Source organism: Protopterus annectens, chromosome 14.part0 (genome assembly GCF_019279795.1).
Source record: "Protopterus annectens isolate FY-2018-M chromosome 14.part0, PAN1.0, whole genome shotgun sequence".
In the NCBI taxonomy this organism is placed as follows: domain Eukaryota; kingdom Metazoa; phylum Chordata; order Ceratodontiformes; family Protopteridae; genus Protopterus; species Protopterus annectens.
This window is the reverse complement of record NC_056748.1, coordinates 1,010,780,492-1,010,801,822: the sequence shown is the minus strand read 5'-3', so window position 1 is coordinate 1,010,801,822 and position 21,331 is coordinate 1,010,780,492. Positions and strand designations below refer to the sequence as shown.

General features: G+C 41.7%; 1 protein-coding gene across 3 annotated transcripts in view; it reads right to left on the bottom strand.

Annotated features, from left to right (window-relative positions):
• The window catches only part of INPP5A (inositol polyphosphate-5-phosphatase A), a 3,411,481-nt gene that overhangs the window by 2,558,574 nt on the left and 831,576 nt on the right, over positions 1–21,331 (bottom strand). For all 3 annotated transcript variants that reach the window (XM_044056820.1, XM_044056818.1, XM_044056819.1), the window contains exon 2: positions 17,409–17,450. In XM_044056820.1, coding sequence (XP_043912755.1) covers positions 17,409–17,450 — 42 coding nt within the window. The remainder of the gene's footprint in view (positions 1–17,408; positions 17,451–21,331) is intronic.

The following is a 21,331-nucleotide window of genomic DNA, read 5'->3' as shown; positions in this document are numbered from 1 at the left end:
TCCGTAATTTTACTTAGAGGCGACAGAATAGCTATGGGTCTAAAGTTTGACAGTTCAGTGGAACTGCCTCCTTTATGGAGAGGTATGACATGGGAGATTTTCCATACAGTGGGTACAGCAGCTTCAGATATAGCTCAGTTGATCAAAATTGAGATGAGGTATGCTATGGTGTCAGCAGCCTTTTGCAGATAGTCTGCAGGGAGGAGGTCGGCAGCCAGGTGGTGGGTCTTAGTTTCTTAAGTAGGGCATGAATAAGTTGAGTAGGAACAGGTTGGAAGGTAAAGTATGTTTGGGTACTGGGTGTGGCTGCATTAGAATTAGATCCATTGGGGAGAGAGTTGACTGGCTAGAGACTGGATAGTCTCTGTAAAGAAGCTGTTGAAGTTATAGGTTAATAGGTTGGTACTGGGATATCTGCCCGAAAGCATACATTAGCCCAGCCACGTTGTGCGGTATTCTTTAGTAGTTCCCTAGACCCTTGTACTAGCAGCTAGTACCCTTGGCCCCTATCTAGTAGTTCTGTTGGTGTGATCCCCATTGTGAACTTTCTGTTACCCATCCACTCATCAAGGTTCCTCTTGAAGAGTGATAGTGAGGGGCTCTGTCTTATGTAGATCGGGACCCTGTTCCATAGTAAGGGAAGTCTCTGCGAAGGGAATCTATCCCTCCAGCATGTTCTATTCATTGTTGTGTTGAGGTTTATATCCCTAGAGCGTGTAGCTCAAGTAGATTTGGTTTTGCTAAGATGGAGCATGTTCAACAATTCTGGGTTGGACATGGCTCTGTACGTTAGACAGAGATCGCCTCTGAGAAAGCGGTATGCAACAGAGAACAGTCTTAGCTTTTTCAATCGTGCTGCATAGGGCAACTGTTTGAGGCCAGTAATCCTCTTGGTTAGGTACCTTTGTGGTCTCTCCAGCTGCTGGAGATGTCTAGCCAGGTACATTCCAATTGGTGCATTGGGCACCATTACATCCTTAGATCTTGATGCAAACCCTTTCGTGATCAGATGGGTCACATAGAAGGATTTTCTAACCACTTTGACAACATGGTTATCAAAGGAAAACTGACTATCTACTTGGGTCCCTAGATCCCTTATTTCTTCTTCAGATTTCAGGGGATTACCTCCTATGTTGTAGTTTGTGGATACTCTGTTTTTTCCAAAGGGGATTACTACACATTTTTTTGCATTTAGCTTGAGACCATGGCTTTGACACCATGCATCAGTCTCATTTAGGCCCTTCTGGAGGCTCTCCATGTCAGCTGGAGATTCTATTATAGCACCCAGTTTGCAGTCGTCCGCAAACCTAGTCAGCCGCAGCTCTTCTGTGCTTGCCTGTACTTCTGAGAAGTATATGCCAAACAGGAGGGGCCCCAGGACAGAGCCCTGAGGCACACCACTCATTACTGGTCTGGATTCAGACATAGATCCCGCTACTCTTACTTTATGGGATCTGTCTGAGAGCCAGTTTGCGATCTATCTTTTGACGTAAAGGTTTATGCCCAGGCTGGTGAGCTTATCAATAATACCTGAATGGGGGAATGGTGTCAAATGCTTTAGCAAGGTCAAGGTAAGCCATGTGTACCTCCTTTCCCTTATCTATAGCCTGAGTAACTGTCTCAAAGAAATCCACCAGGTTCAGGAGGCATGATCTGCCCTTGAAGCCGAACTGTGTGGGGTCCAGCAACTGGAGGTTCCCAATCTCTCCATTTATGAGTTCCTTAATGATTCGCTCCATAGCCTTAGAGATCAGACTGGTCAGGCTTATTGGTTGGTAGTTCTCAGGGTCAGTTGTGGCCCCATCCTTGTGTAGTGGGACCACCACTGCCATGCGCCATTCTATGGGCACATATCCTGTGGAGAGGCTGAGACTGAACAGGGTATTAAGATGCGGGGTTAATTCCTTTTGGAGCTCACATATGACACAGCCTGGGACACCATCTGGTCCCATGGAGGCAGTGTTTTTAGCTTTAGATAGAGCCTTGTTAACCAATGTATCAGTAATAATTAGACTTACACAATCCCCTAGAATGATAATAGGCCCTGTAGGTGGTGAGGGGAGGGGGGAGAGAAATTTGCACTGAACCTGTCAGCCAAGATGTTGGCAATGTCAGAGGGGTCAGTGTATTTTGTTCCATTTTGTACTAGCTCAGAACAGACCTGAGCGTTGCCATTTAGGTTTTTTTACGTAGCCGTAGAAGGCCTTATGGTTATCCTTGGCATCCTTGGCAACTTTCTTTTCAAAATTAGCTTTAGTTGACTTGATGAGGGCCCTCAATTTCTTACTAATGCTGATCAGGGATGATTTTTCTACTTGAGATTTGGCCTTTTTTTGTATACGTCTCCTCCTTTTATTGTAAAGTTTGCTTATGGCCGGGGTCCACCAGACTGGTTTCTTCTTGCTTGAGGAAGGAGTCTTGGTTTTATTTGGGATAGCACAGTCCATGCAATCCTGAAGATGCATACAGAGTGCCTTGGTGTAGGATTCCACATCCTGGATATCATTATCCTTCTGCAAGGGAATAGTGAAGCTTTCTACTTTGGATGCAAGCAGTTTGAAGTTTGCTTTGTAAAGGTTTTTGCCTATGGTTTCTTTGACTGGGGGAGGTGGAGGAGTGAGGATGTCCAGGGTTATCAGTTTGTGGTCGGATCTGATCAAGGAGGGGGTGATAATGGGTGTGGTACAATGGGTGCCCATATTTGTGATGATTAAATCCAATATGTTGTCCCCTCTAGTGGGGGAACATACTAGTTTGTTCAAGGGCATTTGAATTTATAAATTCTATGAATCACTGAGCATAGGAGTTGGAACATTGGTAGTTCACCCAGTCTATACCAGGGTAGTTGAAATCACCCAAGATTATGGTGTTGGGTAGGACCTTTATATTTTCCAATGTCTCAAGGAATGCAGAGTGAGCATCTTAGGACATGGTGGGTGATCTATAACCGGCTACGACTTGAAATGTGGTTTTGCCTGCTGATAGTTGCGCATGGATGATCTCTGGGGCATCATGCTGTGCTACTAACCTGGAGATATGGGTATCCTTGATGAATATGGATACACCTCCGCCCTTTGTACTGTGATCCGGTAACTGAGGCCGGAAGGTATGATATGAATTGTAACCTGGCAGTGCTGGGGTGCTCTCTTGAGCCTTGAACCAGGTTTCCATCACTGCACAAACATACATTTTCTCCATGCTGAGGAGAGCCTCGAGTGTGTGCATTTTGAGGTTGAGACTTCTGGTGTTGAGTAGCATTACCCTTAGTTTTTGGTTACCTGTGCTGGTTACGGTGGTTGGTTTGTCCTTTGAGCCTTGCCTAAAAAAGGCACTATGGGGACGGCAAGAGCCTTGGCCAGTATTCGAAAACCTAGGGGTGACAGATGCAACCCATCCCTGGCAAAACAGTGAGGCTTGTTTATCATGTCATCCCAGGCAGACAGACACTGGATCCCCTTAGAATGACACCAGAAGCTTAGCCAATTGTTGAAATTGATCATTTTGTCTTTGTATTGTGGTATCATTATTAGCAATGTCTACTGGTGATTTTTGTTGGGAAGCTGGGGGAGGGGTGGGGTGGAGTGGCGGTTTGGGCTGGGTGGAGTAGTTTGTTTATCCCTGCCCAGAACTTTTGAGGTTTGTTTTGGTGTTTTTGTAGTAGATGGTAGTAGTGGTTGTTTTTGTCTCAGGTTATGGATTTTTTGGTGTCATTCCTTAGTTGTTTGAATCTTAGTTGATCAAGCGGGGCTTTTGTTTTTCGGTAGGTGGATCAAGCTTTGTTTCTGAGTGAAATTTTGGTTTTGGTGTCTTTAGAAAGCCATGGTGCAATATTAACTTTGGTTCTAATAGAGCGGCTTGGGAGCATGGGAGTTAAGAATAGCAAGGAATTTGGTTTTAAAGTATGCTACTGCTTCATCTAGGGGGAGACTTTTTAGTACTGACCAGCTGCATGCCTTAAGTTCATTTTGAAACTTGGTGAGAATAAAATTCTTGTTCTTTCTTAATGTTCTATAGGTGAGTTGGTAGGAGCAGTCTACTTTGAGCTTGATTACATAGGTGAGACGGTGGTCACTTAGGTCATCAGGCAAAATGCCTCATTTATAGGATTGAAGATGGGTACTGACAAGTATCCAGTCTATGATACTTTCCTTGTTATTGGGTTTTCCTGTCCTGGTGAGGGAGGTTATGATTTGAGTAAATCCATAGAGGTTTATGTGGGTTGTGGGGGGGTTGACAAGAGCAAGTCTTCCAGTCAATGTTGAAATCCCCAAGAACAATTGTTTCTTGGGGGTAGTTATTGGATAACCAATATAAGGTTTCTGTGTTCCTCCCTGGAGGGAATGTAGACACAGACAATGTTTACATTTTTGTTTTTATTAATTTGCAGTTATGAGATAAGAATTTCAGCATTATTGAACTGGGGTGGTTGTTGGGTGTCTATGCTGACAGATAGGGTAGACTTGTAAAGTATGGCTACCCCACCACCCTTTCTGGTGGTACAGTCTAGTCGCAGCACTGTCTAGTTTTATGACTAATGTAACTAGGTCTAGTAAGATGGTAGTATTTAGGGGGTTAAGGAGGTAAGCATGAGGGGAGTGAGTAAGGGTGCATTATTATCTGTTGTAGATGGGATGGATGTTTGGAATTTAGAGTAGTAGAAACCTGGGTGACCCTGACACTCGTAGGCAGTTAGGAGATATGGGATGAGTAACAGGGGTAGAAGTAGAGTTGTTAAGACTATTTTGGGTGATAGCATACCTACTGAATGAGACGTGAAACCTAGGCAAAAGGAATAGTAGAGTTAGAGGACTGATGGTATCAGGTTGAGGGTGGTGCTGTTAAGTGACTTATTACTGATTGGTTTAAAAAAGTGGGATGTGGTCTAGCTGGGGGCAGGGTGGGGTGCAAAGCATGCCCGAGCGAAGCAAGGACAAGCAGAGCAGGGATGAACCAATGCCTGTACTAAGTTGTAGCAGTTTAACCTGTTAGAGGAAAAAGGGGGTTTTCCATTAACTGGGAAATCTATTCATGTACCAATATACTTGCCCAACATTTCCTAGAATTCATCAATTCCAATGCCCTGGACCAGCTCGTTCTTACCCCCACTAGAGGTAACAACATCCTTGACCTGGTCATTACTAGCATGGGCGGCCATTGCTCTACACCAATAGTCGACTCCTTCTTGGTTATTTCCAACCACAAACTAATCACCTTGGAAATATACCCCCCCCCCCCACAAAGGTAATCACCATAAAAAACTTCTCCAAAGCTAACTTTGGGCTCCTAAAACAGAGTTGGCTAACTTCACTGCACCCAAGCCAATAGAGATCAGCTGCATGACCGCCAAATCATATACCAATGCACTGTACGAACACGTACACAAATGCATGGATCTCTCCATACCCAACAGAACCAAGAGACTCTCCTCCAAAAAAAGGAAGCCAATTTGGTGGTCCCCTGCCATAAACAAACTCTAAAGCAGAAGGAGGAAACTGATGCAGAATAAGGTGAAGTCCCAAGACTGGAAAAACTCCCTTATCAGCCTCAACAAAAAGTTGAGATCCCTCATCAAATCCTCTAAAGCTAGCTATGAAAACAGAATTGCAGCAGATAATAAAGACAACCACAAGGCCTTCTACAGTTATGTAAAGAATCTCCACGGCAATACCCAGATTTGCTCTGAGCTACTGCACAATGGTACCTCCTATACAGAGCCAACAGATATTTCCAATATACTGGCCGACAGATTCAGTGCCAACTTTACCCCCCCCCCCCAAAGGGACCAGTCACAATACCAGCAGATTGCCATGCACCCAGTATTACTGCTGCACAGGTTAAAACAGCACTGTCCAAGGCCAAGAATAAAGCTTACATGGGACCTGACAATATCTCTGGCTGTAATCTACATGAACTACAGAATGAACTGGCACCTCACCTGTGTGCCCTGTTCAATCACAGCCTCACCTCAGGCTTTGTCCCTACCAAATGGTGTACTGCTATAGTCATCCCTCTCCACAAAGGAGGAGCGACTACAGACCCTGGGAACTATCGTCCCATTAGCCTGATGAGTCTGATATGCAAAGCTATGCAACGCATCATCATGGACCTAATAAACAAGGATATAAAGGAATCTCTAAACTCTGGATCCCACAGAGTTTGGTTTTGTGAAGGGTAGATCATGCTGCTCAATTTGGTCGACTTCTTTGAGTCAGTCACCAGAGCTGTGGATGAAGGCGAGGTGGTTCATACAGCCTACCCTGATCTGGCCAGGGCCTTTGACAGCATTCCCCACTCAGGAATCATAGAAAAACTCACTAAGCTAGGCATCAACCCCTATATCACTAGGTGGGTTGCAAACTGGCTCACAGGTAGAACCCACAGTGTGAAAGTAGCGGACTCTAAGTCAGACTGTCAACCAGTCACAAGTGGAGCCCCACAGGGTTCGGTCCTGAGTCCTCTCCTGTTTGGTATCTACTTCTCTGAAGTCCAGGCCAACACAAAGGGACTCTGGCTGACAAAGTTCGCAGACAATTGCAAATTGGGAGCTATTATTAACTCCCCAAGTGATGTTAACATCCTACAGAAAGGCCTCACTGAGACCGACTGGTGTCAGAACCATGGCCTTAAGCTCAATGCCAAAAAATGTGTCATCATCCCCTTTGGGAAAAACCCGGTTCCCATGAATTACCACATCGATGGTAGTCCACTGAACACAGAAGACGTTATAAGAGATCTGGAAACACATGTTAACAGCAACCGCTCTTTTGACCACCACACTGCCACTGTGGTCAGAAAGTCCTTCTATGTGGCACATCTCATTACTAAGGGTTTTGCATCCAGGAAGAAAGAGGTCATTGTCTCCCTCTACTCTTCCCTCATTAGGACAATCATTGAGTACAATGCCCCATTTGGCATGTACCTCACTAAACACCTGCAACAACTGGAGAGGCCACAAAAGTACCCCACAAAGAGGATCCTAGGCCATAAACATTTGTCCTATATGGACATAGTCAAAAAACTCCAACTATTCTCTGTCTCATATCACCTACTTAGAGGTGATTTCTGCTCAACTTACAAAGCCATGTCTGACCTAGCCCTGTTAGAAATGCTACATCTGAAGAAATCCCAATCCCTCCGCAGCACACGCTCCAGAGACCTCAAACTCATTGCCACAATCAACAGAACAAGCTGGAGGGACAGGTTCATAAACCAGAGACTGCCCATGCTATGGAACAGACTTCCCCTATACATGTCAAACAGAGCACCTCACTGGCCCTCTTCAAGAGAAATATTGATGAGTGGATGGGAAATAGAAAATTCAGCCCAGGGATCACTCCAGTGACTTTACTTGACAGAGGTTCTAGGTACTAAGGTCGGGTGGCACAATGCCAGGGTAATCCTATGTTCTAGGCTTGTAAAGGCTCCAGGGCGATTGGCCAAGTACACACCTATGAACCTAAAAGCCTGACCTGCATAAAGATAAGCTAGCAATGTTTCTTTTTTCTAAGTTAAGGCAGAGATTTCCCAGGTAAGATGAGTTTGATTTGATGTACATCTATATCTATATATTTTTATATACAAGTCTACCCATATTATTTAGAAATACTCAGTACTACCAGATATGCCTGTAGATGAGATGATGATGTTTAAACTGTAACAGGAGGTCTTTACAGCTAGGTAGAAATAGTACAGTTTTGTACCTACCATAAATGTAGATGTCCGATAGATATGCAACTGCAGTCATAACATACGGGTTGTCCTGCCTCAGGCAGCCCTCGGTCGGCTGGATTCCAAAGTCTGGGTCTGGCGTCGGCTGGTGTCGCCTCCTCTCCGACGTCAGAACGGCTGGAGTATAAAGGCATCGGCCGACGCCATCTTCTTCAGTGTTTCTTGCCCCAGATGCCAGGTGCCCTCCTAGGAAGGCTAAATTTGGTGAATGGATAAACAATTCCAGACATGCACAATAGTAATAAACAGATACACCATAGAGATACCCCCAGCTAATAGGAATAGGGGTAGTGGACCCATAAAAAAGGTTGCAGAGGGGTAGGAGGGTGGGAGAATCCGACTGCAGTTGCATATCTATCGGACATCTACATTTATGGTAGGTACAAAACTGTACTATGTCCTTCAAGAATGCAACTGCAGTCATAACATATGGGTTGAATACCATAGCCAAGCTGGGGATGGTTGGAACTAAGAAAGTGATGGTGTAGCTAAAATGCCCTGCAGGACTGCCAAAGCAAAGCCTGCTCGGGATCTGTAGTATAAAGGCAGGTTGTAGTGCTTGGTAAATGTATGCACGGAGCTCCATGTAGCAGCCTCTAGAATGTCCTTTGTAGCCACTCCCCTTAGGAAAGCTGTGGATGTGGCTATAGCTCTGGTGGAGTGTGGCCTAATGTTGGCTGGCACACCTTTTCCATTAAAGGAATAGCAGAATCTGTTGCAGTGTCCAATCCATTTGGAAATTGTTTGCTTGGAGATTGCTTTTCCCTGTACTCCAGCAGCATAGGCTACAAGCAGTTGGTCAGACTTTCTGGTGGCCTTAGTTCTGTCCAAGTAGTAGCGTAGTTGCCTGTGTATGTCCAAAGTGTGCAGCAGTGCTTCCCCCCTGTTTTGGGGATTGGGGAAGAAAGTAGGCAGGTGAATGGCTTGATTTAGAGACACCCTGGAAATTACTTTTGGCATGAATGAAGGATTGGTTCTTAGAGAGACTCTGTCCTGATGAAAAATGAGAAAAGGAGGTACTGCCATAAGTGCCTGTATCTCCGATACTCTTCTTGCTGATGTGATTGCCAATAGGAAAACCGTTTTCCATGAGAGAAATTGCATTTCTGAAGTTGCTGCTGGTTCAAAGGGAGGAAGAGTTAATTTTTCCAAGACGAAGTTGAGGTCCCATGCAGGTACTGGCGGTTTCCTGGGAGGTTTGATATTCTTTATCCCCCTTAGGAACTGTTTTAGCAAAGGATGTGAAAACACAGGTGGATCACAATTGTATTTTGCTGAAATTCCCGAGGCATGAATCTTTATGGAAGAATATGAGAGACCAGTATGAAACATTTCTGCCAAGTATTCCAATATCTGAGGTATACTCAATACTGCTGTATCCTGACCCCTGCTAGCATTCCAGATGATGAATCTCTTCCACTTGGCTGAATAGGTTTTTCTGGTGGAAGGTCTGCGTGCTTCCAGTAAGATCTCTTGAACTTTTTTGGAAAGAGAGATATCGGAAGGAGTTATGGTAACCTCCAGGCTGTCAGATGCAATGTTTTCAGGTTTTGATGAACCGTCCTGTAATTGTGTTGTGTTAGAAGCAGAGGCCATAGGGGCAGAGGCCACGGTTTGGTCCAAGTTATGCTCAACAGCAATGGGTACCAGTGCTGCCCTGGCCAGTCTGGAGCTATCAAAATGCCTGTTGGTTGTTCTGCTTTGATCTTCAGTATCACCTTGGACAGCAGTGGTAGAGGAGGAAATGCACAAATTGTTAGGGACTTCCAGCTGATGGAGACAACATCCGTTTTCCAGGCTAGAGGATGGTGGGTCCTTGTACAGAACTTTTCCAGGTGATGATTCATGTGAGAAGCAAAGAGATCTCTGTCCGGTCTTCCCCATGTCCTTGTTATTTGTGAGAAAATGTGAGGATGCAGCATCCATTCGTGTGGATCCAAAAAATTTCTGCTCAGCTTGTCCGCCAGTACATTGTCCTTGCCTGGCACAAACTGGGATTGCAGATGTATCTTCAGACTTAGGGATTTTTCCCAGAGAATCATTGTTAGTCTGCAGAGGGGATAAGAATGAGTGCCTCCCTGCTTGTTTATATACCACATAACAGTGGTGTTGTCTGTCCTTATTAGCAATTGTCCTTGTTGAAGTGATTTTTCGAAAGTCTCGATTGCATGTATCACTGCCAACATCTCTTTTTGGTTTATGTGCAGATGCCTTTCCCTTGGTGTCCATTGGCCTTGAATGCATCTGCCCTCCATGTGCGCCCCCCACCCATAGTCTGAGGCATCTGTTGTAATCGTTTGACCTGCTTGAGGTTTGTTGAAAGACATGCCTTTGTTTAACTGACTTGCTTGAGCCCACCACAAAAATTCTCTTTGCAGACATGGAATGAGTGGGATTACGTCCTCTAGGCTTTGGTTGTGTTGGGACCATAAGCTTTTTAAATACCATTGCAGCTTTCTCATATGAAGTCTTGCTAAAGGTATCAGGAGAATGCAAGATGCCATGAATCCCAGGGCCTGCAGGATTTTCCTTGCAGTCAGCTGGGAGAGCTTTGCTAGGCTTTTGAAGTACTCTGGTAACTGCTGTTGTTTTTCCTCTGTGAGATAAGCCATCTGTGTTTTTGTGTCCAGTTTGGCTCCTAGGAAAATAATCTGTTGGGATGGCAGAAGTCTTGATTTCTGAATGTTGACTGTGTATCCCAAGGCCTGTAGTAATTGAATGACATAGTCCAAGTTTGTTATCAAGGTTTGCTTGTTGTCTGCTTGTATGAGGCAGTCGTCCAGGTAAGGGTATATTTGAATCCCCTGGAGTCTGCAGTGTGCCACTACTGATGCCAGGCATTTCGTGAACACTCTGGGCGCAGTAGATAAGCCAAATGGCAATGCTGAGAATTGATAATGCTCTGCCCCTGCAAGAAATCTGAGGTATTTTCTACAGCTTTGTCTGATTGGGACATGCAGGTATGCCTCCTTGAGGTCCAGAGTGACCAGCCAAGACCCCTTGCCCAGCATGGGAAGGAGTTGCTGCAACATCAGCATTTTGAACTTTGGCACAATGAGATAAGTATCTAGAGTAGACAAGTCCAGTATAGGTCTCCATTTGTTTTCCTTTCTTGGAACAAGGAACAGTCTTGAATAAAATCCCTGGCCTTGTTCCTGTGGGGGAACCTTTTCTATTGCTTTTATATTTAACAGCTTTGAAACTTGAATGAGTGCCTCTGCCCTATGATGAAGTGGCAGGTTTGGCATGCCTTGTCTTATTGGTAAAGTATGGAAGTGGAACCTGTAACTTTTGTCTATTAAATCCAGAATCCAGTTGTCCTTGGTTAAGATATGCCAGTTTTTTGAGAATAAGGATAATTTTCCACCCAAAGGAGCTTCTCTTTCAGCCTTTGTAGGCGGTATGAAAGTCGAGTCATTGTGGTTGTCCTTGTGGTGCAGCTGGGCTGCCTGCGCCACTTCTTTGATTTGGTGGTTGCCATTGGTGGCCCCCGTAGGAGCCTCGGTATTGCCCTCTACCTCTGGCACGCCTGTTTTTTCCCCTTTGAAACTTGTCAGTGTCTGGAAAGGACCAATTCTTTGAAGGCCAATTCCTGCTGAATCTGGGTGGCTGAACCTGGAGGAAATCTTTGACTGTCTGTACTGATTTTGCTTTTTTCTCAATGGACTTCAACACATCTTGTGCATTAGCACCAAAAAGCTTCTGTTTTTCCAGAGGTGCATCAAGTAACTTTACTTTAACATGGTCTGGTAGTGGCTGTTCTTTTAACCAAGCATGTCTACGTATAACAGCCCCAGTCATAGCTGCCCTACATGAAGCCTCCAATGCATCATAACCACACTGAAGAAAATGATTGCTAACCTGCTGAGTGTTATGTACTAGATCCTGCAATGCCTTTCTATCAATAGGCTCTGGAGAGGCTAGCTTTTTCTGTAAATCATCCAGTAAAAAATCCTGGTACTGAAACATATGAAAAAGGCAGCTAAGTGACCTCATGGCCAGGGTGGTAGAGGTATAAACTTTTTTACCCCATCTCTCCAGGGACCTAGCTTCCCTATCCGCTGGCAGTGGATTCTTGGTTGTGGAAGTAGCCACTCCCTTGGGGCCCCTGTGAAATAGTTTCTAGATCCACAGAATGGGCCTTAAAGAGATGTTTGTGGGTGTCAGGGACCCTATAATATCTGTCTGGCTTGACAGGAGCTGGAGGGAGAGAATCAGGGTTAGCAATGGAGTCGGAGAAAACATCATCCAGGACATCCATAACAGGAGGGATAGCTAAAGGCCTGTGCTGGGGTAGCTTGAGGAAGGTACGTAGCCTTTTCCTGGCATCAGAGAATTCCTGACCCTGCCATTTAAAATGCTCCCTCATAGAATGTAAGACTTCACCGAAGGAAAAATCCTCTGGAGGAGAGGCAGAGGGAATTGCTTCCTCAGCATCAGAGTCCTCAAAGGCCTGGAAGGATTCTTCTTGGGTATCTGAAGGCTCAGAATCCCCAGAGGCTTCATCTGAAGAGAGGTTGTCAGCCTGCTCAGCTCTGGGCCTTTTCTCTGCAGGCGGCTGAGAACCTCTGTCTGGATGAGGCTGAGACCCCCTGATAAGAGAAATAAGGTCTGCAGCAAGAGACATGATCTGTTTATCAGAAGAAGGGGCCTGGGCAGTAGGTTTAGGATGGGCCTTGGCCTGGCTGGCGGCCTTAGCACGTGCAAAGGCCTTGATGGACATGGATACAGGAGGCCTAGCTGCCCCACGTGCAGGAGTAACCTTGTCCACAGGAATGGTGTCGGGTAGATCCAGAACTTCAGTTTCTGGAGGAAAGTCAGCAACCGGCACCGGTGTAGACTCCGAGACCGAAGGACGAGTTAACGCTGTGTCGTCGGCCTGGAGCGGTTGAATTACCGCTTCCGAAGGGACCGAAGCACTTGCAGAGGGTTTAGGAGGAGTATCGGTGGAGGACGCGGGCCGAGGATGCCGGTCCCAGTCCTTTTGTTTTTTGGAAGATTGAGTAGTCGGTTGTTCCGACGGCATGATATAAGCGAAAGATTCGCCGAAAAAGTCTTCGGCAAATTCTGCCCGGCACCTGAGAGTGCGCTTATTAAAGCAAGCACAGGCAGCACAGGCCGAGACGTCGTGGTCTGGGCCCAGGCAAGGTAGGCAATAAGAATGGAAGTCCTTATGAGGCATTTGTTTACCACAAGACAAACAATTATTAACTTTCTCAATTTGTTCTGACATCGGCTGAGGCAAGAAAAAATGTTCCCCAACGGGGTACTTAGCTTTTAGATGACTTCGGTACTGAAAACACAGGAGCTGACCGACCGGCACTTGCGAACTGCTTCTGCTTCGGGCACCGCGCGGCAAGAAAGACTGAAGAAGATGGCGTCGGCCGATGCCTTTATGCTCCAGCCATTCTGACGTCGGAGAGGAGGCAACACCAGCCGACGCCAGACCCAGACTTTGGAATCCGGCCGACCGAGGGCTGCCTGAGGCAGGACAACCCATATGTTATGACTGCAGTTGCATTCTTGAAGGACATCAATTGTTTTACAAAAGAAAAAGTTTCCTCATTTGATAAACCATATGTTCTAAAGCAGGTTCCTAAAGATCCAAGTTGTTAGCCTGCACTTTAAATGAAAGAGAAGGGTCAATACAAATTGCCAGATATTTGGATGGAATGACCTGATAAATGCTTACTCCAAAGTGCAGCAACATCCAGAAATAATGGGGAACAGCTACAGTGGATATAAAAAGTGTACACACCCCTGTTAAAATGCCAGGCTTTTGTGATATAAAAAATGAGACCACAATAAATCATTTCAAAACTTTTCCCACCTTTAATGTGACCTATAACCTGTACAATTCAATTGAAAAACAAACAAATCTGTTAGAGGAAAAAAATATAAAAAATAAAAAATGTACAATAAGCTGGTTGCATAAGTGTGCATACCCTTAAACTAATACTTTGTTGTGTGTGCACACCCTTAAACTAATACTTTGTTGAAGCACCTTCTGATTTAATTACAGCATTCAGTCTTCTTTGGTACACACCTGCCATCAATTAAAGAGACTCTGATTAACCTCAAATAAAGTTCAGCTGCCCTAGTAAGATTTTCCTGACATTTACTCAGTTGCCTGCTACAGCAAAAGCCATAGTTCGCAGAGAGCTTACAAAGCATCAAAAGGATCTCATTGTTGAAAGGTATCAGTCAGTAGAAGGGTACAAAAAAATTTCCACCTCATTGGATATACCATGGAAACAGTGAACACAGTCATCAAAAAGTGGAGAAAATATGGGACAACAGTGACGTTGCAAATAACTGGACATCCCTCCAAAATTGATGAAAAGACAAGGAGAAAACTGGTCAGGGAGGCTGCCAAGAGACCTACAGCAATACTGAAGGAGCTGCAGGAATTTCTGGCAAGTACTGGTTGTGTACTACATGTGACAACAATCTCCCATATTCTCCATATGTCTGGACTATGGGATAGGTTGCAAGATGGAAGCCTTTTCTTACACAGAAAAACATCTTGGCCCAGCTAAAATTTGCAAAACAATACATCACGTCTCCCAAAAGCATGTGGAAAAATGTGATACGGTCTGATGAGACCAAGGTTAAACTTTTTGGCCACAATTCCAAAAGGTACATTTGGTGCAAAAACAACACTTTGCATCACCAAAAGAACACCATCTCCACCATGAAGCATGGTGGTGACAGTATCATGCTTTGGTGTTGCTTTTCTTCAGCTGGAACTGGGGCTTTAGTCAAGGTGGAGGGAATTATGAACAGTTCCAAATATCAGTCACTTTTGGCCCAAAACCTTCAGGCGTCTGCTACAAAGCTGAAGTTGAAGAGAATTTTCACCTTTCAACACGACAACGGCCCCAAGCATACATCCAAATCAAGAAAGGAATGGCATCACCGGAAGAAAATTAAAGTTTTGGAAAGGCCCAGCCAGAGCGCAGAACTAAATCCAATAGAAAATCTGTGGGGTGACCTGAAGAGGGCTGTGCATAAGTGATGCCTTCGCAATCTGAGAGATTTGGAGTACTTTTGCAAGGATGAGTGGGCAAATATTGCCAAGTCAAGATGTGCCATGCTAATAGACTCCTACCCAAGAAGACTGAATGCTGTAATTAAATCAAAAGGTGCTTCAACAAAGTATTAGTTTAAGGGTGTGCACATTTAAGCAACCAGCTTATTGTACATTTTTTATTTTTTATATTTTTCCCCTAACAGATTTGTTTTTCAACTGAATTGTACAGGTTATAGGTCACATTAAAGGTGGGAAAAGTTTTGAAATGATTTATTGTGGTCTCGTTTTTTTATACCACAAAAACCTGGCATTTTAACAGGGGTGTGTAAACTTTTTATATCCACTGTATATGGATGTGTCGATGAGTAAGAATTTGGTCATCGGAAAGTTGGCCCTCAGTACTTTATGAATAAGCCAGATGAGTAAGAGATATAGGTAGTGCTATTTCACATTGTACAGGTGCATCATCTGCACAGGGCATCCAGATGATTTTAAAAATACAAAATGATGATGTGTTTATGAAAAATGGGGAAAAGCAGTGGCCACATCATAGATCCTTGGGGAGCTCCAGATGTAATGAGAAAGGAATGGGATAGGATTTTTCCAATTTTAATTTTGAAAGTATAATCAAGCAAGGGGAGTTTAGGATCAATTGCATAATCTTTCATTCATGCTGAGTACGTGCAATTCCCAAAGTCCATTTTTTGGGAGAATCCACACCAAATACTTTGTTCAAACAAAGAACTTCACTTACTAGTTTAAAATTACTTTCATAAAAACAAAAACAGAAAGTAACTAAACAGTACAGAATCAGAAAAGCAGTAGAAAAAAATATAGAAATAAATATAAAATATATTCTATGCCAGTATGAAGCACGCAAATACAAACCTTTCATTTTTTTAACAATTTGTAGTACAGGATAACACATTAATTCCCTGTATGGAAATATACGCCTGCAAAAAATTTAAAGCACTTATCACAGTCTCCCATCTTGTGCAGACTGCACTATGATGTCCTCTATCCTATTTACAAACAAAAGGCCAAGCAGTCTCTGTACAACTAAAAATACAGTTTGCACTGCCCGTACAAGATCCACAAATCTCTACCTCCTTATACTTACAGCAATAACATCCATATATTATCTTCCATCCTTACTGCATTTATTAACTATCTCCTCTTTTTAACCATGAAAACACAGTCAAAAAAAGAGATAAAACAAGCACCTAATAAATGAAAATCATTTAACATCAAAATCCACTTCTTGTCCTGCACACTTTCCAGTTGCAGACTTAACAACCCCATGTACTGATATTTAGCAACCAACAGTCGATAGAAAGCTAGACTCATTACTCCACATTAAGTGCGTTAGGAATTTCAGAAGAATTCGGTCTTTCAAAGAACTCTGTAAACATTTCAAAAATGCTTATATCGACTCATTTTACAAAATTTTAGATTCAAAATTTCAGAACACTCTAAGACTCTATAGAGTTTGATTTTATGTATCTTCAGTTATTCCATAAAATATTGATATTTATTTATACTAAGAAAGTTCATAATGTGGTTCTATAATATATATGTGTACAAAATTTAATAGAGCTGGAAATGCTTGCCTAAGTTGGCAAACAAAGGTAATACATTTGGTGAATCCAATGTTTTCCTTGCGATATAAACAAAATTCACACTTCAGTAGAACACATATTATACAGCTATAGAAAGAGAGAAAATAAAGTGAATAAGCTCAGACAACTAAAACTCTAACTTATTAATGAGATACTTCCTCTGCCAAGGGTACAGAGTTTGATTCTTGCCAACTTCATTTACTTACTGTTTTGATCTTGAGCAAGTCAAGTAATCAGACTTTGGGGTAAATGGGAATTTTGGCTCGACTCCTTAATGGTCGCCAAAACCACATGCCTGGTAACTTATGATCCTATGAACCTAATAGCCTGAAGCAAGTAAAACGCACTGTTAGAGAAAGGAGGCAGGGTTCAGTAAGCCATTAATTACCTTAAGAAAATCTGTATAGTCCAAGGAGGCGCCACGTTTTGAAGAACAGCAGATAAATCAGAATGTGTGACACAAAGTAACAAAGGGGGTAGCTCAGAGAGGTAAAGAACTGTAATTTCACATATACAGTGATGGATGAAATATTATTCCTTGAGATGCACTTAGATTACAAACAGTGAAGGAATTTTTTAGAATAGATTTGCAAAGCTATCCTTAAAGTAAGGACAGACAGATGCTAAACTTTTATGTAAGCAGGTCTGGAGGCTCATCTGATAAACAATTAGCAGCCTATGTGAGATACATGGTCCTTATTTGTATCGAGAATCTGTATTTGTAAGTGAAAATCAAATAGGTCTTACGTATACAAGTGCCAAAAATGCATTCTTTCACTAAAACAACAAAATAATAAATGAATGAATGAACAAATGCATAAATAATTAACATCATGAGTCAAGAAGTAAGACAGGGACCGTAAAATGGTTTTAAAGGACAGCAAGGCAGCTGTTGAAAGAAAGGAAAATGTTTATCTCAAATGTTAAGTATCTATCAAATATAAACAGTGTTTTCCTTCTAGGGTACAAAAGTTCTCCTTAGAGATGTAGTCTGATAAAAAAATACACATTACAGATTTATTTCCTACCTGATAAAATTCTCGAAGCCAGTTCTTCTGCAGCTGTTCAGGCTGAAAGACAAAAAAAGAGGGTAAGTAGAACAAGCAATAATTGGGTATAGTGCTATGTTACGTCTCGTTCACTAACACTGAGTTTAGATTTTATCGTCCGTGTCAAATAATTAGTTACTACACTACGGAACACAGCAAACTCGTTTAACAGGAAACAAACAAACATAACTCCCTAAAATAGCAGTCATACAAATTAAATGTTATACTTCAGCAAGAGTTATAGATTTTAATTTTTGCATCTGCCTTTCTGCACTACTGCACGACATAAATACAAAGATATTTTAATTTCTCATGATTATTAGTAATCAGGAGTACATGACAAATAATCTGAACCATAATTTATAGAACACATACAATCTCTAATCTTACTATAAAAAGGACATTTTGTCAATACATGAACCAGACTGCACATTACAATAAATAGTACACTGTATGGTAACAATCGCCCAGAGCGATTCAGTGCCATCAAGGAGTTTGTATCATAAAACACAAGTAAATTTATGTAAAACTATGAAATTATCTAGAGAAGTAGGTTGATTTACTTCAAAAGTTAGCGAGTTTCACACTGTGGCTGCTCGGATATGAAAATCTTTGGACTTCTGTTTCAAATTAACTTCCACATATAAAAGTAAACCAACATTAAAGGTATGGAAGCTGTGTGTCAAAAATGAAAAATTCAAGTTAGTAACTTCATCATGTAAAGAACTAAATACATTAAAATGATCATTCCCATGAAAACTATAAAAGTGAAAGAAGAATATGGTTATGTAACAGCTGGAAATAAGGCGACTGACTCAATTCCTATATCTTTTTAATATATCTTCTTTGAATTGCTTCCAGTTTTTAATAATGACACTGAATAAAACCAAAAGGCAAAACCATATTTATGGTTTTACAGGAGTGACAAAATGGTGGTACTTGGGATATTGTTTTCCTTGCATTTATAGATCTAGTAGTATGATAAATTATACCAATAGTCTTTCTGAATATAAACTGAGTAGCCAAACTAAAAAAAAAAAAAATTCTCTGCCAGAATTAAATTATATACCGAAAAGGAAAAGACTGAAATGTGGAAAAACAGAAATCAACAAATGTTTTAGTTTAGTGCTTTAATTCTTTTTCATGATCAATAGCAGAACTTCTTGAAGAAAAAAGGGACTAATGTAAAGATATTTGTTGATTTCTCTCTCGCCACATTTTGCTCTTTGCCTTTTTGGTGGAGTACATAAAGTAAAAGAAAAGACATTGGATATTTGAATGTCTAAGCCCCTGTAGTGGCCTACTGTAGGTACCAGCTTCCCATTTATTGCATATGCATATTGCATATTAGCCATACCAAATGCAAAACTCCCATCTTCATGATGACATTAAATTCTATGTTATTATCTTCAGACCACAAAGTTAATAAGATGAGCTGCAGAAAAATCGCTTAGTACTCTAGCTTTAAAACAGAGACAGCAAGTCTGGTTATCATCTGCAAACTTGTTACATACAACCTTGGGAAGAATTAGTATCCTTAACATAAGAATATTAAAAAGAAAGGAACCAAGGACAGACCCCTGGGTAACACCACAAGACTTTCTTGGTAAGAAAGAACATCTTCAGTTCGCATTTTGAAGTTAGGGTTAGTTAACCAATTCAAAATCCAATTAATAATAAAAGGGTTGATGCTGTATAACATGAACTATGATAGAAGGAATGCAGATGAAAAATAGGACTCAAAGCTCACAAAACATCTTTTTTTAAGACAACTACACCATCTCAGCTATTCTGTCATTGTTCTCTAAAAACACATATATAGGAAACAAATCTATAAAGATTTACTGCAAAAACGTCACTGTCAATTTTGCAGATTGACATTACTTCTCACTGCTTCCGCTACAAGTGATCGGGACTGTCATGTGCCAAGACAGGCTAGTACATTGTAATCTCATCACCTGTACCCTCACAGTCCATTATGGGCAAGAAGTAGCTTTCAAGAAAACAAGATTACATCTGTAGGTTTGCCCCCATAAGGACATTCAGGATTAAAAAATATAATAATATTAATAAGAAATACTTATTATGCTGCTAACAACTTTAGATTATGAAAAAGTTCATGGCAAAATGAAAAAAAAAATATTTGCACATAGCGGTTCTTTAAAGGAGTCTGCTTACCTTGACTTCCTGTACCCAGAATATGGGTGTACATGGAACTCTGAACTTTTAAAGCCTAATTAAGATCTGGGTGACCTTAAATACATTTGCAGTTTGGGAATCTATTGGAGTTGGCATGGTTAAAGACAGGAATAAAGGGACCTTTCCCACATTTCTCTCTCTCAGGTGGGAGGGGAGAGGAGAGCACATATCCAGGGGCATGCACATCACACCAATTTTCCATTTGCAGACCACAGAACTTTTCATGTCAATTAATTGCCATGCATATCCTCCCACAAATATCTATCGATTGTGTATGAGGAACGAACTAGTCACTTGCGTAGCAGTCCTGAATGCCAGGTCCACATCTCCCACATAGAACTCATATGCCAGCCTGTGTTGGGCTGCAGACTCTGGGCTGGGAGTAGAAAATAAGTGCTGGCTTAAGTAATGACACAAATACTTGGTACTGGGGAAGTACAGACTTAAAAAGCCATGGTGCGACAATGGCTCCAGCCAGCCTTTCAAGACAAAAACAATAAAAGAAAAAGTAGTACCCTAACAGATCACTATGCAGCCTATATAACCCACAAAGGAAAACCTCTCCTACTAGAAAAAAAAACATGGAGCATTATGTCAGCTCACAAGAACAGAACCAGTGACCCTGCAGTATTGTAAGATAACTTTAAATGATGTTTGCATGACTCACTACAGAAGTAGTGATGGCTAAGTACCAATAAATAAATGTGTTAATACCCTTCATATGAATACTCAGTAATGGCAATTTATTTATAAAAACTCTATCAGAACCCTGAAAGGCCAATTAATAGATACACACTCCTGTACAAATAAATAGCACATATTAAACTCTTTTTTAAACAGTTCTGTCCAATACGAGCTATTCCTAAACTCGCTTCCTCTAACTCTACTGGAATTAACTATAAACACTTTAAATGTGTTATAACATATACATACTAAATCTAGAGCACTTGATAATAGTTTTCAATCTTACTCACAAACACTGGCTAATCTACAATGTATGTACTGTACCAGTGTACTATGTATGTATTCTACCTATGTTCCAAATTTCAGCAGTACACTACAAATCTATTAATTACCTTTATTTCTAAAATTAATATTTTTTTGTTTGTTCTCTCCACTGTAACTGTTTATGTGCCGCATACCACTGTAAAAACATGTCTCTTGTAATTTGTGTGTATACTGATCATGTCTAAATAACTAAATGTGTATGTAATTTTTCTTTGTGGAGCTTTTCTCCCCAGGCCTCTGCTGAAAAAGGGCCTTTTCGGCTCAGACACCCACGGTTAACAAATGTAAAATAAAATAAATAAATACACTTTCTAACACTCAACCTTAAAATACAACTACAATTCTTTAGAAATGTTTTTTACCTTTATATGCATCTGCTCCCTTCTGTATACTTATTGTTTTGCTCAAAATGTAAATGCCATCAAAACGTACATTGCCCTCAACAAATGACACAGATTTATGTACTTGTTTTATGATTCTGTTTAATGTATTATTTTAGGCTTCTATTTTTATGACTCTGTTTCATGTATCATTGTAACACTACAGCTGTTCTCCCAGGGACTCCACTGAAAAGGGGGAAAAAAAAAATAACAACCAAACAGTGCTGGAAAACATAATGCTTAAATCCTGTTCCATGCTCTCTCAGTATGAGTCACTGATTATGAGTTATGAACTACAGTCATCACAATGTCTTA